This window comes from Hemicordylus capensis, chromosome 3 (genome assembly GCF_027244095.1).
Source record: "Hemicordylus capensis ecotype Gifberg chromosome 3, rHemCap1.1.pri, whole genome shotgun sequence".
Classification (NCBI taxonomy): Eukaryota; Metazoa; Chordata; class Lepidosauria; order Squamata; family Cordylidae; genus Hemicordylus; species Hemicordylus capensis.
In genome coordinates, this window is record NC_069659.1 from 168,216,386 (window position 1) to 168,234,702 (window position 18,317).

Genomic DNA, 18,317 nt, shown 5'->3' on the forward strand with positions numbered 1-18,317 from the left:
AATGACAATGTATTGACACTGACTCAGTGGCACAACTTTTAGTGTGGAAGAGAAAGGGAAATGTCTCTTCTAAGATGGTATCTCAGTTTTTGTAAGTACTCTAATTTTTTAAAAAAGTTTAATCTGCGGAGGTACACCTTTCTGAATTGAATAAAAGGTTTTTAAACAACCCAGTATATTAATCTGCTAAACTTGTAGCCCTACTGTGTAGGATTGTCACAAGTAACAATTCACAGATATGTGTTAAACAGGTTAGTTTGAAATGCTTGAAGCTGTGAAAGTATACTTTATCTGACAACTGAAGTTACAGTTTTGGATCATATTGATCATCATTACAGACACATTTATCTTCCAGTTACTCATGTAATCCTTTTTTAAAAGTGCATCAGTTGCACCTTCCATAGATGAACCACACACATTATGTGAAATACTGTTCTGTTTGCCTTATATCCAGTCTGCCAGTTTCCCTATGCATAGAGTGACCAGATACAAAAGAGGACAGATCTGCAATCCTAAAGATGTTTTACTCAAAAGTAAATCTCACTCTGTTCAATGAGGTTTTGTGTTCAAGTGTGTATTGGATTGCACTAGTTGCATATTAGTCGAGCAGAAGAGAGTGTTTTGCAAGGCAGAGCCTGTCACACAGGAATGAGGGAAATTGTCACTTTTTCTAATTCAAGTCCTGAAAATTGCCACTTTTTGCCACGTTGCTGAAAATTGCCACTTTCCCGAATTCAAGTACGTACAAATCGGACCAGATTGTGCTTAGTTTAAGAAATTAAATGAGACTTGGGACTTTTCACAGTAGCGTGACTGTGAACGACTCAGATGCGCTCCGCACGACAAAAGTTATCTCCCTTCTTTGCATATACCCTACCCTACTTGGAGATGGGCGGAAGTAATCAATAAGGTCTCAGCGTCGTAGGGAGGGTGTCTAACTTTGTCATCCGCTTAGCGGGAGCTACGGAGGGAAATTGCCGCTGCTGATTGGATAGGAAGGAAGCGTCTGAAGACAAAGTTGTTTGGTATACGCGGATAGGTGTGGCTTCAAAATAACCAATCAGGGTTCGTCTTGTCGCTTGGTAGCTATACATCTCTGTGAGGAAGCGCAGTTGGGGGCGGGCTGTGTGTGTGTTATTTCGTCAATGGCTGCAGGAGCCGCCGGGATGGTGCTTGGGAAGCCGCTAGAGCGTTGGGGTGAGTTTCTGGGAGCGGGAACACAACGCGGTGAGGTTTGGATGACAGCATAGCAGAAGTGAGGTGGAGGCACGTGAGAGAAGTGGCTGAAAAAGAAACTGGATCAGGGCTGCTGATCTGATGCACGTTTACGTGAGAGCAAGGCAAGCTCTGCATGAATACAGTGGCACTTACTTCAGAGTAAACGTGCATCGGTTAAAGCTGTAGTGGTTCAAGTACTTTCTAAAACGATTTGCCTCTTAAAACTGTCTCCCACTTCGTAGGGAGTGTCACTTATGTTGCCGCCGTTTGTTACTCGCACAACCCACTCCCAAGCGGCTGCTTTCGTAAGTCCTTGATTGTGATGGCAGCTAGAAACTAAGTCAGATTTGAATGTTCTCGGGAACCCGTTTCTGTGTAGTTAATGAATAGTCATATACAGCCCGACCCTTTGCACGTTTACTTGGAACTGATTTCAGGGAGTGTTGTTGCTCTCAAGTCACCTGAGTGTGCCTAGTCCTGCGCGCGCCACAACGGGCATGCGAAGAAGATAGCTGCTTATTTCCGTTTTCGTAGAGGCTGAAGGCACTCGGTGGGAGACGAAAAATATGGGCTGAGAATGGGATAGAGGCTTTAGATGCCAAGTGAATGTGAGGGCTCTGTAGGAGGCAAGGAATGCAAGTCCTGTGGGATTCCTTTAGGTTGCTGAGGAAGTGGGGGGCATTAGACCATTGGTCCATCTCGTTCAGTATTGTCTACCCAGACTGACAGTGGCTTCTCTAAGGTTCCAGGCCGGAGTCCCTCTCAGCCCTTTCTTGGAGATGCCAGGGAGGGAACTTGGAACCTTCTGTAGACAAACACGCAAATGGTCTTCCCAGAGTGGCTTCATCCACTAAGGGGAATATCTTATGGTGCTCATGCAAGTAGTCTCCCATTCAAATTATTATTTTTTATTATTTACATTTTTTTATCCCACTCCTCCTCCAAGGAGCCCAGAGCAGTGTACTACATACTTAGGTTTCTCCTCACAATAACCCTGTGAAATAGGTTAGGCTGAGAGAGAAGTGACTAGCCCAGAGTCACCCAGCAAGTATCATGGCTGAATGGGGATTTGAACTCGGGTCTCCCCAGTCCTAGTCCATCACTCTAACTACACCAGGGCAGACAATGCTTAGCAAAAGGGGCAATTAATGCTTGTTACCACAAGACTAGCCTCTGTTTTCTGGAGATGGCATAGGAGACATAGGAAACTGCCATATAATGAGTCAGACCATTGGTCTATCTAGCTCAGTATTGTCTTCACAGACTGGCAGTGGCTTCTCCAAGGTTGCAGGCAGGAATCTCTCTCAGCCCTATCTTGGAGAAGCCAGGGAGGGAACTTGAAACCTTCTGCTCTTCCAAGAGTGGCTTCATCCCCTGAGGGGAATATTTTACAGTGCTCACACTTCTAGTCTCCCATTCAGATGCAACCAGGGCAGACCCTGCTTAGCTATGGGGACAAGTCATGCTTGTTACCACAAGACCAGCTCTCCTCTCCAAGATAGATAGGTTAGATAGGATAGATAGGTGAAGATAGGTTTGCTCTGTTTCAGGGTTTTAATCTCATTGAGGTCTCCAGGGGAGGAGTCAAATTACCACTTGGTTTCTTCTCTCCTGGGATGGCCTCCATCAGCAGCTGTCTCACCCAGCTAAATGGCAAGAACAGGTGAAGGAACATTCATCAGATCTATCCCAGGCCAGAACTGCCTCCCATAGTGGCAATTCTACATAAGACACCAGAGTTGGTAGTGACCTTGGAGGTCTTCCAACCCTCTGTTCAGTGCAGGAATCTCCTTTAGAATACTGTCCAGCCTGTGTTTGAAAATCTCCAAGAAGGGATAGCTCACCTACTGCATATGGCAGAGTGTTTTATGCTTGCATAACTTTTACAGTTTTGAGAGTCTTCCTAATGTCCAGCCTAAATCTGCTTTCTTGTAACTTGATTGGTTCTAGTCCTGTTTGCAGGAGTAACAGAAAATAAGTCCACTCCTCCTCCTCCTTCAGGTCAAACATACTCAGCAGCCAACTGTTCCTCATAGGACTTGCTTGCTCTCCTCTGATCCTGTTCCAGTTTAACATCTTTCTTAAAATGCAGGGCCCAGAATTGGACACAATATGGAAAGTGAAGTCTGACCAGCACAGAACAGAGTGGAATGATTACTTGTGATCAGGACATGGTGCTTCTGTTACTGCAACTCAAGACTGCATTAGCCTTTTTAGCAGTTATATTACACTGCTGGCTCATGTTCATTCAGCTTGTCCACAAAGACACCTAGGGTACCTTTCACATGTATTGCTTTCAAGCCAGGTCTCCCTGATTCTGTACTTGTGTGATCAGTTTTTCTTACCCAAATGCAGGACAGGTTGATTTATGTAACTTTGAGGAACTGTTGCCTGAATATGCTTATTTTCTTGCTCCTGCTCTATCCTTTTTTAAAAATCATGTCAGAATACATATAAACTATTTTAAACTGTTAAGCAGCTTTAGTGCAGTATGAGAGAGACAGTATACATATGTAGCAAATGAAAACAATTAATAAATAAGCTTCAGGGTGAGAAGCCAAAAGCATGGAGGGAAGCCATTTTTTCATAGGCCCCATCTGCCTTCTTCACCATTCTGTTTAACTCGGCTCCCGTTCCTTTGCATGTTTATCCAATCTCGGTGTAAATCTTTCTTGGAGGGCTGTGATTGAAATGGTCATAAATGGGGGGCGGGGAGAGGGGAGAGAATAAGGCCAAGACTTCAGTTAACCTGCCCTGAGGTTCAGTTAGGCTTGCAATCTTACTGTTAAAATTACCAAGTGCCACATGGGTCTGGGACTGGCAACTCGGGGGACACTACCAGAGGAAAAGGAAGAGGAAATGATATATGGAGACTGAAGCTGTTTTAGGGTGTCTGGGATGAAATATTCAGGTGCCAGGAAAAAGCTGGGTATGATGGGCATGCAAAAGATAGGGAAGAACAGTGCCTGGGAGGGCACTTTTAAAAGTGTGCATACTGGGATCAGATTAAAACAAGAGTCAAAGGGAAAGAGTGTAAGGAAAATGAACAAAATTTCAATGGGGTATTAAGAGGTTGTAGGCATGCTGGTGTATGATGATAGGCTGGGAAGAGAATTAGCTCTGAGTACAGCAAGCTTCTTTACTTGCCTCAGGTGAGCAGCTCTGACCTCTAAGTTGTTATGCAAGGGCATCTTTGTGTAGAGGGAGGAAGCAGTGTTTTGTTTTTTAATGATGGATGTGTGTGGACAAGTGAAAAAAATATCGACTTGTACGTTCTGTAAATGTGTCTGAAAGATTAAATGTGATAGGAGCTGGATGCCTGCAAAGGAGGATGCAGGCAGCTCTAGACTTCTTGTGTTGAGGCATGGTGTAGCAATCGGCCCCTCCCTTACCCTAAAGAGTGACCCAGAAGTGAACCCTGTCCTGTCTGTCAGGCAGTGACCTCTGTGGATCAGTCACTCAGCACATGGTGACTGGGACTTAGAGGGCCTGGTGGCAGGAAGTAAAGGGGGTCTTTGTTCTCGGAAGTTGCCAGGCAGATGAGAAGTGGGGTGGAAGGCTTAGTGGGGAGCTATGGCGTTTGCTACCTCACAGTCAAAGCTAGCCTGAAGAATTCTCTCAGAGAAGAACATCTGGAGAGACAGGATTTCAGGCAGCTTGAATCCTCTGCCATGGATTTGGTGAGTTCAGGAAAGAAGTCAGGGCTCTGGCTTCGGGGAAAGGTTTAGCCAGGGAACCGTGTGTTAGTAGCCTGCATTGGATTTCTTTGACTTCGTGCTTTGCAAATCCTTACAACTTGTCTCTTGTGTTTTTATCTGTAATATAACTAAGAGAAACTGAGCCTTTGCCCTTTCCTTTCAACTAGGGCATTTTAGAAGACTCTGTACCCTGTAAAGGGGCTTTTAAAGGTTCCTTGCAACTGGGGGTGCTTTTTGAATCGTCCATGCAACTGGGTAACCACAAGTTTTGAAGCATGTCATTCCAGATACCAACTGGGTTGGTTTTTGGAAGTATTCTTGCAAGTACTGAGTTTCTTTTTACCTGTAACACAAAGCTGAGAGAGCCTCAGACTGAAGCAGTCCATAGTATTTTGAATAAAGTTTTTTCTCTTTTTGTTCTTTGTATTTCACCTGCCTCTGAGTGGATTTTTAACTCAGGAAAAGGGATTTTTACTCTGGTGGAAATAGATCTCAAGGTTAACTATTCAGCAACCTACCAAGTTTTCCCACCATGTGGAAGCTGCACATGGAGGGGTTTTTGTATTTTCCCATTAGTAAAAGAGGAAGAGAGTCTCCCTGGACAATCCCTCAAATCCAGGGAGGAGTTAAACTCTGTAATTAGGGTGTGGTGGCAGCGATGACCAAGAAATGGTTAAGTCTTAAAGGAATAACCTTTGTTGAGCAAAAATGGAGGGAATTAATCAGCATTTTTCTTTCCCCCATGTGGACTTGCTCTGAGACAAAGGCTTAAATCTGCTATTCGCTTACACATAGAGGTTGTATAAGAGATTCCATAGGTGTTAAGAGGCCTAGAAAGGTTTGGAGGAAATGAGATGGGAGGGCCAAAAGAGGGTCTAGGCCTTAATTACTCTGTACCTTGTTGTTGCCTGTCTTCCCAAGTGCCTAGTTCACAATTGTTACTTGAAATATATATTGGTTTAATAAAATTCACAAAGCAGTTTTCATAATAGATAAATGAAAACATGGTTTCTTGTCCCAAAGGGGCTCACTACTTAAAGCGTAATTTTCTTTACTTTTTTTTTTTTTTTTAATCGACCTAAGTAAAACACTCCTGTATTCTACGAAGAAAACCACATGGCTCGGTGGTCGCCAGGAGTCAACACGGACTCAACCTTTCCTTTCCTTTAAGTAACCTCAAAGTATGAATAATAGATGCAAAAAATTTAACAATTCATCAACGTATGAATGCCAGGGACACTTTTTCATATAATAGGATTTTGTGAATGTGAAGACTCACAGCTGGACAATATTTTTAATTCTTAGATTTTGGAAACACAGCGGATCTAATCAAAGGAATACCACAGGATTTGTTTGCAGAGCTTGTAAGTAATATCTGTCTTAAGTCTTTGTAAGACTAAAAAGCATGAGCATTTTTAAAGTCATTTACAGTTTTATAGCAATTTTCTCTATCGTACATCTTAACTTCTTAATGCATTTAACCTAATTATTTCTGATGTGCAGTTGGTTTCACAAAATTAATTAATTTCATACAGTTCTGCTTTACCAATATGGTAGCCTGGAGCCATTCTGCCTTGGAATCTTTTCTAGACTCTTTAAGCCCCAAACACAATTCTAGCCTCTACTGTTTCACATTTAAAGGGAGACTATTTATTTCCGTGGGATAAGCTTCAGATTTGTTTGCTTTATTTAGCTGTGATTTCATTCATCTAAGAATATTCTCCAGCAAATAATTAGAACTAGCTTAACTCGCACAGAGCATCTGTGCACTGGTACTTGATTACTCCCCTCACCTCAGAGATCTTTCCACCTTCCCTTGAGCCGTGCTCCTGCTCCTCCATTCCATTGCTTCCATCCCCCTCACAACTCTTGGTCACGGCTGCCGGCGCTGATTGACCAAGCTGCAGCCCCCTAACCCCAGAGACCTCCTCACCCTGCTCCTACTCCTTTCTGCAGCAGCAACGGCAGCTGACCGGGCCCTTCCTCACTGCCATGGCTGCTTGTTCCTCTCAGGCTGCTGACAGGCCCGGGCCCGTCCCTCTCCTTTCTTTTTCTCTCTCTCTCCTCCACTCATCTTCCCCTCCCTCTCCGAGTTAACAGATCTTGTTCATCTTGTTTCCTCAACTAATTTGCACAGCGGCAGCCTCCTTCTCCTGAAGGGGCTCTTTCCTCCCTCATGACCCCTCTCTGCGCAGACCCCTGCCCACTAACAGTTGCATTCCAACTGACCTTCACTATCACAGGCTCCTCTTCCCTATCTGCATATAGAATCCCCACTGCCCAATCAACACGGTGCCACAGGCTCCACCTCCCTATCAGCATATGGAATTGCCACTGCCCAATCAGGTGCTTCTGCTCGCAGACTCTTGTGAGAGCTGCCAGGCATGGGATTAGCCACAGGTATGACTCAGAGAATTATTATATAGATTGAGACTTGGAACTTAAAAGCAGAGAACACTTTACGTTTAAATTTTAAAAGCTAGTGCAATGTAGTGGTTTGAGTGTTGGACAAGGACCAGGGAGACCTGCGATCAAATCCTCATTCAGCCATGAAATTTACTGGGTGACTCTGGGCCATCTCTCAGCCTTCTCGGCCATAGCTCTCAGTCTATCCTTCCTCACAGGGTTGTTGTGAGGACAAACATAACCATGTACACTGCTCTGGGCTCCTTGTAGGAGGAGTGGGATATAAATGTAATAAGTTCTAGACTGTTTGGAGAATGTCTCTACTGAAAAGTGGAACATCTCCTTTAAGCAATCTATTAATGCAAGAGTTCCCAACCTTTGGTCCACAGATGATGTTGTACTACAGCTCCAGGATATCCACAACAAGGCATCATGTAGACTTTCTGGTCTGGAAGCCAAAATGTTTTAGGCCAGCCCTATGCCCCAGGGTTTCGTTGACCATGTTCTTCTTGTTCACATCTCGGCACAAAATATGAAGGAATTCGGTTGGTTTTCAGTGAAAAGATGCATGTAAACTCTGTAAATGTAATTTACAGATTAAGAAATAATGTCTAATAGGCACTACCTGTTTTGTTTTGTAGTGTGAACAAATTATCCAGTACCTTCAGGGCCAGAACCCAGGCGTAGATACATTGGCACTATGTCGGGTAAGCTGGATTGCTAGTATTAGTATGGAAGAAGAACAACTCATTTTCGATTTTGGTCTCTGCTGCAGTCCTTTGAATTGCATTTGTTTTCTCAGAGACTTCAAGCAGCTGGGATTGACATGGTTGCTAGTGACCTGACAAAAGTAGTTAATGTGGTTTCCTTTGTTTTCCGGTAAGCAAAAGTGGGCCCTACTTACCCTTTAACTGTCCTGGAAATACATGTCTATTCTGCATAGCATAATTGGTAGGCAAAGGGAAATTAAATATACATATGGCTGATACTTACATTCCAGGTTTATTGGAACTTCTTTCTCTTGTGGGAGGTGGGGTGGCAATTATAAAAGTGCATTTTGCCTAATGTATGACTTACAGTTAAATGCTACAAATTTGTGATCGAAGGTATAAACAGCTGTTACAAACCTATTCAGGTGGCTTCTCAATTCTTAATGAAAAGGAGCACAACAAAAGCCTAGTTGGCACTAACAGCAGTCATTAAGAAGGCAAAGCTATATCTGGGCTGTATCTCTTCAGACTGCAGATGGGGCATCAGTACAAAAAGATTTTCTGCCTTTAGGCTTCCTTCCTAAGATACTCTGTTTAAATAAGAGGTGCCAAGGATGGACCCTGGAACCTTCAATCTACAGAACATATGCTCCACCCCTAAGTTATGGGTTCAGATCTCTGCTCAGGTGATGGCAAGGGCAGTGGCTTTCAAACAGGGCTTTTTCAGAAGTGTGTTGGGCATTACTCAGTAAGAAAGTCAGTACTAGCAGACAATCTTCTGTGAGAGACACTTCCTTACCGATACAGACCTTCCTCTACAACTTGCAGCTGCAAGCAAATATTGGCTATGCTATAGGAGGCACTCTTTCTGCTCATTCAGAGCAGCGATGCCTGGTCAACACTGTGCATGGAACTATCCACTTTGGGCTACACTCTAGAAACGGTTACAATGCACAAGGGTTCTGTAGCATATTACTTGGCTGACCAGTCAATGCAGGAAGAGTTCTGGAAGATAACTTGAATCGATGGATGGCCTAAGAATCTACCTAGCCTACTTCATGGTGTGTTTGTGAAAACTAAATAGGATAGCCCAAATACAATCATCCTGATCTCACTGAAAGAAGAGCAGGTTAAAATGTGATCTGTGATAAAATGTTAAAAATGTAAATATGATTTACAAAAATGACCTTAGCTGGTTTTTGACAAAAACAAAATAAGAAGTGTCTCTTCCATTTAGAATCTATCTTGTTAGAAGGTTGTAAATCACATTTGTTTCCCCTTATAGTATAGCAGCAAAAAATAAATTCTCATCGGAAGAACTCTCTAATCGGCTGGGCAATGCAGTGGGTACTCTGCCAAAACAAGCTGTACAGGTTATTCGGCATGTGTGGAATGAACAGGGAAAATCGATCACAGAAGAAGCTAAAAATGTTGTAGCAGCTGGACAGGTAAGCAGTACATCTCAGTAGAAGCTTATACTGGAATAGTCTCCTTTTGCAGAGTATAAACTTGAAGCATATAGTTTCTTTTAGAGTTAGCTTATAATATAGGACAGTTTGTATTTGTAGAAGAAAAATCCTTATGCTTTACATCATCTGATTTCTTGACAGCCTTCCAAAATAAATAAACCCTCAACAAAAGCAAGATCCAGATACTTGTGGTTACAACAAAAACTTACCATCTAAACCTAATTTGATCGATGCATTGACTATGATCCTATTTAATGTGTATTGGCTGCATTCAGGAATTGCCTAACTCCATTCCAGCAGTGTTATTGTTTTTCCAGAATGATGCAGTGGCTTGTTCATAGTTTGGTGTTGTATGATCAACTCCTGAGCTCACTCGCTCACTTGCTTCCTCTCCCTCCTAACTTCTTCCCTCTCTAACCCATAGCTTGCCATTGAATTTAAATTGGCAGCCTGTGGTTGCAGTGGCAAACTATGATTTGCTGTGAATCCAGAAGTTGGGAAGGAGTTAGAGTATGTAAGAGGAGGAAGAAGAGCATGAGTTTGAAGCTTGCCCATGTGTTGCTGAACCATGGTTGTATGTGAACCAAGCCACTGTGTATTCTGCTAGGGTTGCCAACTCTGACTGAAGCAATTTATTGGATTCCATCCTCAGAATTGCACAAGCCATTACAATCTCCAAGACTGCTTTCAATAGTGACTTGGAGATTGATAATGATTCCTGGAGACTTCAGGCAAACCTGGAGAATTGGCAACCTTTTATTCTGCCCATTCCAAAACTGGTCACAGCATATGAATCAATAGTAAGTGTGTGAACTGTGTGCATTTTCTTTTTTTTTTTAAACAGCTTATTGATTTTCAGTGGAAGCTGGGGATGGCAGTCAGCTCTGACAGTTGTAAATCTTTGAAATCTCCTTACGTTACAATTGCAGTAAAAGTGGCAGATGCATCGGGGCACATCACAAGCAAAACGTTTGAAATGACAGTCGCACAATTTCAGGTTTGTTACTGGTTTTCCTATAGCTTGTTTTTAAAAAGTCTAACCTTTAAAATCAACACCAATGCATGTCATAATGGAGACTTGACTGACTTCTATGTATGTTGTAGTCAGAAGATAGCACAGGAACAATCCATGATGGCTAAAGCAAATCCTAGAGAAAGCATTCTAAAGCATTTATTATTATTGGCCATATATGTTCATATGTCGGTAGATCTTTCAGTTTAAGTTAAATGAATATTTTAATGCAAACTTAAAAGTTCCACAACTGGGTAAATACAAGCTGTATGAACAAATTGCAATTACGCTTCTTGGAATAGTAGGTTTTGCATTAAGTTTTCTACTTGTTACACTTATTCACTTTGTACAAATTGTGTACAAGCTTGCAGAGCATTCCTGATCTGCAAAATGGTCCTGAGTGAGAATTTGAGTTCCCATATGTTATGTGTTACGCCTCACAGGCCCAATGCAAAGTATTTATGTTCTGCTTTGTGCTTATTTTTCCCATTGTAGAACTTCTACAGTAATTTCAAGGAAATGGCGGCTGTTCTTGAGACAGTCTAAAGATCACCTGGATAGTTAGTTTGAGCCAAGTGAGCTCTCGCACGTGGAGCTTCTGAAACTGAATTCTTTTGTTCAGCAAGGTATGCAAGTCTATCAGCCACATCAGCTTCCCACATTAAATCACTTTGCTCATGTACTAGACCGTTTCCTGTTTGAAAGAACTTCTAAACAGTAGCAACTTCTATGGTGGTAGGGGGGATCTTCCCCTTAATGGACTGAAATTGAATATATACATAGAAGGATTTGCTACGTAGCAGTAGAAGAATTAAAAATAACTCCCACCAAACAGAAGAATCCAGAGAGGAAGACCACACAGGAGAAACTGACTGAGGAAATTATTAGGACATAACCATCTTATGTCTTAGGGTAAAATAATAGCACTGTCTCTATATATGGAACTAATTAAACTAACAGTGCAGAATGTATATAGTTATGTATGAGTGGCATATTGTTACCCATGAAAAATACATATTTTGGAAGCCCAAACTTCATTGTCTTCTATTTTTAAAAACCACTTAATCTAATTAATAAAATGATAGGAAACCTGATTTTGCCTTTTTTCCCATCAGTGTCTACTGTCTTTTTCACTACCATGCTTATTGGTCTCAAAAAAAGTTTAAGGCTTTATATGAATGTGATTGTTTGCTGTTGTAAGTATTTCACAGAGTGATACTAAGGCTAGGATTCGAAGGTGCTATACATGGTATTGTATGCATGTACCAGACTATTGCCCTTGTATCACACTCCCCAAATCTCATGAAGACCAGGGACCTGCTGGTGTGGCATTCAGTGTAGTTTAAGGTGCTACACCTTGAAGGGAAAACAGGCTGCCTTCTCCCTTTGCATGTAAAATTTTATTGGCACTGGCCAATTAGAGTCCACACACAAACCAACTTTGCACTGGCTGCAGATTCTTGTTGGCATAACTACTATCCCGTTTCCTGATTATCAAGTGTCTTTTTCCCTTGGCCAAATTAGTCCCAAGACTAGCAGTGAATGTTGATCCAGCTCTTTAAGTTGAGGGGCAGAAACGATAGTAAAGGTACAATCAGTGGACAGGTGAAGTTAGTCATGACCAAGCACTATTGAAATTGAGATTCAACTACCTTAAGTCCTGTTAATTTCAATGGGACTTGGTTATGACTAACATTTGTCTAGATGCTGCCCACTTACTTACTTGTTTGTTTGTTTATACATTTATATCCCGCTCTTCCTCCAAGGAGCCCAGAGCGGTGTACTACATGAGTTTCTCCTCACAACAACCCTGTGAAGTAGGTTAGGCTGAGAGAGAAGTGACTGGCCCAGAGTCACTCAGCTAGTATCATGGCTGAATGGGGATTTGAACTCAGTAGCACTTCTGCCCTTGATTTGCTTTTGGTCTTTGCTTGCTGCACACCTACAAGTATCTTACCTTGCTACAATACTTGAGCCATCCATCCATGGGAAGTATTTTTATCATATTGGCAAGAATCAAGTTTGTAGTCATGAGAACTGCGTTTGAAATTGGAGGAATTTAGTATAGCTGAAAGCTTTGCTAATGGTGTGCAATATAATGATTAAAATTATTCAAATCTAAACCCTCTTTAAACTACTATTGTAGTTTAGGCTTACAGCAGATCACAAATTTTTAGTTAAAAAAAAATTTAAACAAACCCTAAAACTAAGCAACCCAAGTGAATTTAAAAGCAGCTTTCTTGCCCCTCAGAAAACCAGAGGCCTTGAAAGTCCACCCTCGTAAATGCCAGAAAGCTGTCAGCCAGGCAAGCCTTGCTTGGTTGGGAATCCTAGAGCTCTGGAGTTACAGCATCTCGGGCCCGAGTGTGATCTTGCTGCTCAAGCCTCAACAGCACTTCAGCCCTTGATTTGCTTTTGCTCATGCCAATACTGCTGCCTCTGACAGTACACAGACTAGGATTGCTTCAACAAGTCTCATGAGACAAGGAATGGAACATAGGGGAGAACTCATTCCTTCAGGTATCCTGGACCCAGGCTGCTGAGGATTTTAAAGATCAAAAACAATACTTTGCTTTGGGGCCAGAAACAAGCTTTCAGCAGACTGACATAGAACTTAATAGATTATCTCCTAGAACGTTACCTGGGAGGCTATAAGAGTTAAATAAAAAACTTTGTAGCCCTAAAAGTTAAGGATTGGGGTACCATTTACAGCGATATGAATGTAGTATATTGAAGATAATTAACACCTGTACTGTGGCCTGGGCACTTTACTGCTATCATCTATGCAGCTAGTCTTCCTACCATATGGGTAGAAGTACTCCAAGTTGTGTTCATTTAGTACATTGCAGTGTTTGAGGGTTCATTTAACTCAACAAGCCAGTGGAGTAGATTATTTAAATACAAGTGAATGTTGGCCCGTTGAATAACGGGCGCTAGTAACGGGGCTCCTGGCCCCCCGCCGCCATTCCTCCTCCCTCCGCCGTCCGCCCCCCCACCTTTAAGGGCCAAATCGGCCCAGGCACTTGCCCGCGCCAGGCCGGGGAGACGGAGGCCGGGACCGGGGGCGGAGCGGAGGCCATGTAACTTTAAAAAAAAATTGCTGCCGCCACCCGCCCACCCTCCCTCCCAGCTGCCGAGTCCCCCTTACCCTGGCCGACTGCTGTCGGCCGTAGACAGCCCTCAATTTAAGAGGCAGAGAGGAGCTCGCAAGCAGAGCTCCTCTCTGTGCAAAGCCTCTTGCCGAACTGCCGCTTTGGGCGCTTGCGTCCCTTGCGCCCAAAGCGGCAGTTCGGCAAGTGGCTTCGCACAGAGAGGAGCTCTGCTTGCAAGCTCCTCTCTGCCTCTTAAATTGAGGGCTGTCTACGGCCGACAGCAGTCGGCCAGGGTAAGGGGGACTCGGCAGCTGGGAGGGAGGGTGGGCGGTCGGCAGCGGCGGCGGGAGCAATTTAAAAAAAAAGTTACATGGCCTCCGCTCCGCCCCCGGCCTCCGTCTCTTTCGGCCGAGGCAGCGGCTCCCCCGCCGCCTCGGTCACTCTCCCCCGCCTCCGCTTCTCCGGCTTCTTCGGGGCGGCCGCTTCTGGCCGCCCAAGATGGCTGCCGGGTGCCGGCGATCGTGTCTCCCTTGCCCTGCTTCGCGCATGCCCAGAACAGGGCAGGGAGGCACGGACACACGCTTGGTGTCCATCCACGGACGGACACCAAGCGTTTTATTAGAGAGGATAGAACATAATTGCTGTTTTTTTTAAACTCAGTCACTTTATTGTAAATCTGTGAAATCTGTGTAAACAGATTCCACTGTGAGCTTTTTCATTTTAAGTTAGAGCTTTACATTTCATTAATTAAAGTAATGGAAAAAACCTGTTTGTGTGCTTCTGTTGAATACTGAAATAGAGACATTGTTGATGGGATGCCATGATTGCAAAATATAGGCTTACCACAAATAGGAAATTCCTGTAAAATCTTTGTAAGTTCTCACCACAATTGTACTGCTAGACATCACCAATTGTAGTGTCTACTGTAGGTACAGTTAAGTCTGTCCCCCCAAGAGACAGACAATAAACCTTCAAGGAAACAAAGTCAAAGGAGTTATTAAGTATCTCTGTTTAACTATTTAAGACTGACTTAAGTGCCACTCTAACTTTATGCCCCAAGAACTATGATGTTACAGAGTAATGGCTTGCCTGATTATGACATCTTGCATTTACACATTTTATTATACTTGCAGAAGTATGGGGCGGGCGGGCGGGAGGACACCCCAAACAAAGAGCTTCTCTTAAGGGACAAAGACACGTTGTGCGCACACAATAGAATATGAGAATTAACTATTATAGGTGCTTGGTCTGGTTCAAGTTGATATAGTGGGATATAGAAATGCAGTGGATATAGAAATACACAATTGCATATGGTACAAATACAATCTGCTAATGGGGGGAGAGAGCACAAAAGAATGTAGAGAATACTGCATAAGATCTACATACAGCAGTCTCATTGTTCAATTGCTGCAATAAGGAACTGCTCAACTAGAGGCTGCTCAGTTAAACTGTTTCATAAGGTCTGGAGCATAAGGAAAAAAATAGAGGAAATACTGAGGTGACTGCCCTGCTGTTCACTGGTCTCTGCAACTGACACCCAATACTGAAACAACTTAATATCTAGGGCTGGAGAATTTACTGCTAGACACGTCAAGGGATATTGGATAACTTTGTTCTTAAATCCCTATAGAGCTTTTGCCTAATTTTAAGTGCCCCTTTGCATCACTCCTTAACTGCCTGTCACACTGACAATCTATTTAATTATTCATCTTCTTTCTCAGTTACTTAGAATTTTTAGGAGGCTACCATCCACAAAACTTTAAAAATATAAGCCAGTGGGGGGGGGGTGTCCTAGCTGAAACGGTTGCAGAGAAATTACTTCAAGTAATTGTACAGGAAGCAATATCAACTGAGAAACAAGAGTTTGCTATTTATTACTAACTAAAACATAGGCTAATAAAACAATAAATAAACTAACAGTCTCATGCAGAGAGAGGGAGAAACTCTCACTCTGAATTCAGGATAGCAAGTGAGCAGACAAATGGTAACTCACCCCCAAGAAGCATGCCCCATACAAATAACTGAGACAATGTCTATGGAAAAATCTCAACAGAAACTACCTTTCTTAATAATACTATGTCTACAGTGGTTTTTCTTCTAGACCATTGAACTTTTAAGAAACACTTTCTGGCATGCTCAAGGACAGAGGAAATCCTTCCTCACCAGAGAACATTGTCAGTCATCTGAGCTGTTCAGTATCCATAGTGGTGTTCACTGCAGATGTTTGCTGCTTTTAAGTTGTGGGAGGAATTATTTGTACAACACCTAGACATGTACTTTTAAAGCCTTGGCTAACTACAACTACAGGCTATGTTCCCAAAAATCATAGTGTGACATGGTTTAAAAGAGCTGTGCTCAAGGCCCTGCTCACTAGCTACATTTCTGGGAAAATGTTCCATTTCAATGTGATCGTAATATGCACACTTGTCTCTTCCCCTTTGTGAGAAAATAACAAGTGAGTTGAGTAGTACTAGATTTATTGTAATGTGGTATCTGCAAAAGTGTGGTACTGGCCATAGCTCACTGGTAGAACACCTGCTTTGCATGCAGAAGGTCACAGGTTCAATGCCTGCAATCTCGAGGTAGGACTAGGGGGAAACCCCATATGAAATCTGGAGAGCTGCTGCAAGTCAATGTAATTTATATTGAACTGCTAGGTGAATCAGACCAATAGTCTGATTCAGTAAAGCTATCTTCATCTGCTCATTTAAGCATTACTTTCACTTGCAGTCAGGAAGAGCAACAGATGCACAGATGAGATTTGTACTAGGCTAAACTTTTCTAGGAGAAGGTACGGAGTGAGCAGGCTAATATGTACTGCATTTAGTTGAACCTGCCAAATAATCGGAATAGGTGAGGTAGTCAGAGCAATACCATATTCAAATAAACGTAGCCTTTTCTTTTGCTGTGAGGGTTAGGGGAGGGCAAGAACCTGAACCTTATACCACAACAGAGTGAACAAGCCACAAATGGATCCAGCTTTTCTGACTGATAGATGAGCACTAGTGTTCCCTCTAACAGGGATTCCCAGGTGTTGTTGACTACAACTCCCATAATCCCTCTTAGAGGGAACAGTGATTGGCACAAATTGATGATCATTTGGGAATGACCCTAGAAAGTAGAACTTGCTGTCTTCATGCTGCACAAAAGTGTTAAAGCAGACACTGGCTCTGGTGCATAGGGTCAGACTTTTGCTGTATTGGTCTTAATAGGTTCAAATTGAATCACTTCCTAAAGTAAGGAGGATTAATCCCATTCATAACTACAGGTGAAACTCGGAAAATTAGAATATCGTGCAAAAGTCCATTAATTTCAGTAATGCAAATTAAAAGGTGAAACTGATATATGAGACAGACGCATTACATGCAAAGCGAGATAAGTCAAGCCTTAATTTGTTATAATTGTGATGATCATGGCATACAGCTCATGAAAACCCCAAATCTCCAATCGCAGAAAATTAGAATATTACATGGAACCGATAAGACAAGGATTGAAGAATAGAACAATATCGGACCTCTGAAAAGTATACAGTGTACTGTGCTTGATTGGCCAGCAAAGTCGCCTGACCTGACCCTATAGAGAATCTATGGGGCATTGCCAAGAGAAGGATGAGAGACATGAGACCAAACAATGCAGAATTGCTGAAGGCCGTTAATGAAGCATCCTGGTCTTCCATAACACCTCATCAGTGCCACAGGCTGATAGCATCCATGCCACACCGCACTGAGGCAGTAATTGCTGCAAAAGGGGCCCAAACCAAGTACTGAATACATATGCATGCTTATACTTTTCAGAGGTCCGATATTGTTCTATTCTTCAATCCTTGTCTTCTTGGTTCCATGTAATATTCTAATTTTCTGAGATTGTGGATTTGGGGTTTTCATGAGCTGTACGCCATGATCATCACAATTATAACAAATTAAGGCTTGACTTATCTCGCTTTGCATGTAATGCGTCTGTCTCATATATCAGTTTCACCTTTTAATTTGCATTACTGAAATTAATGGACTTTTGCACGATATTCTAATTTTCCGAGTTTCACCTGTAACTATAGCACTGTGGTTTTAAAAAGTTGAGCGTGTGGGAGGGGGAGGGAGAAGGAGACCATATTTAATGAGAGAGTCCTGGCTTGCCCTCTAGCATGTGTCTTAATCACAGAGCAGTTTAGGAGCTGACTGACAAGCTATCACTCCAGAAGAAATTGCTACTTGTTCCTGTTGAATGGCATTAACTTGGTTTTTCCCAAATGTGGGTTATTTGAGGCCCACAGTGACTCAGGCAGCAATGCTGTGGACAGCTTCTTTTCAGGATGGGTGTTTCAACTCTGCATCAAGGGAAAGGGGTGCCAAATGATGCAATCATGCCTAGCACAGAGATCCAGCAGAACTGCTTGCCACTGTTATTTGGAAGTAGGGAAGGTCAGAACAGTGATCAGTCTTTTGAAAGGGTGGTTGCTCTGAGCTCTTAGGAACCCTTAATCATTTTATTTCTTGATGCACTCGCTTACGGCACACTACTGTGCTTTGGTCCACAGCTTGGGAATTATTGCAAGGTGGCACAATCCACCTGTGTTTACTTGTGCTCATAACTGCAGCCTACAAATACGAGGATATGAATTGACATTAGCTTATATGCAATTGAAACCAGAAGAACTTCCTTGTATTAGTAAAATAGATACTACAGGACTAGGAGGATAGCACATGATAGGTGGC

General features: G+C 42.7%; 1 protein-coding gene across 4 annotated transcripts; it reads left to right on the plus strand.

The window, feature by feature from the left end:
* Positions 1-1,049: 1,049 nt before the first annotated feature.
* COMMD6 (COMM domain containing 6) lies at positions 1,050-11,607 on the plus strand. 4 transcript variants are annotated; one of them, XM_053312829.1, is made up of 7 exons: positions 1,050-1,197; positions 6,222-6,280; positions 7,964-8,029; positions 8,125-8,201; positions 9,318-9,480; positions 10,346-10,498; positions 11,009-11,607. In XM_053312829.1, exons 1-7 carry the CDS (start codon positions 1,146-1,148, stop codon positions 11,057-11,059), a joined length of 621 nt encoding a protein of 206 aa, XP_053168804.1. In that variant the 5' UTR covers positions 1,050-1,145; the 3' UTR covers positions 11,060-11,607. The 4 variants fall into 4 exon arrangements, with proteins under 4 accessions (XP_053168804.1, XP_053168807.1, XP_053168808.1 ...); XM_053312831.1 differs by lacking the exon at positions 1,050-1,197 and adding an exon at positions 4,880-4,898; XM_053312832.1 differs by lacking the exon at positions 6,222-6,280 and having other exon boundaries at positions 1,120-1,197.
* The last annotated feature ends 6,710 nt before the right edge of the window (positions 11,608-18,317 follow it).

Coding starts and splice junctions, on each gene's coding strand:
- COMMD6 (XM_053312829.1), top strand. CDS start 1,146: ATGGCTGCAGGAGCCGCCGGGATGGTGCTTGGGAAGCCGCTAGAGCGT. Junction 1,198..6,221: donor GAAGCCGCTAGAGCGTTGGG/GTGAGTTTCTGG, acceptor TTTAATTCTTAG/ATTTTGGAAACACAGCGGAT. Junction 6,281..7,963: donor AGGATTTGTTTGCAGAGCTT/GTAAGTAATATC, acceptor TTTGTTTTGTAG/TGTGAACAAATTATCCAGTA.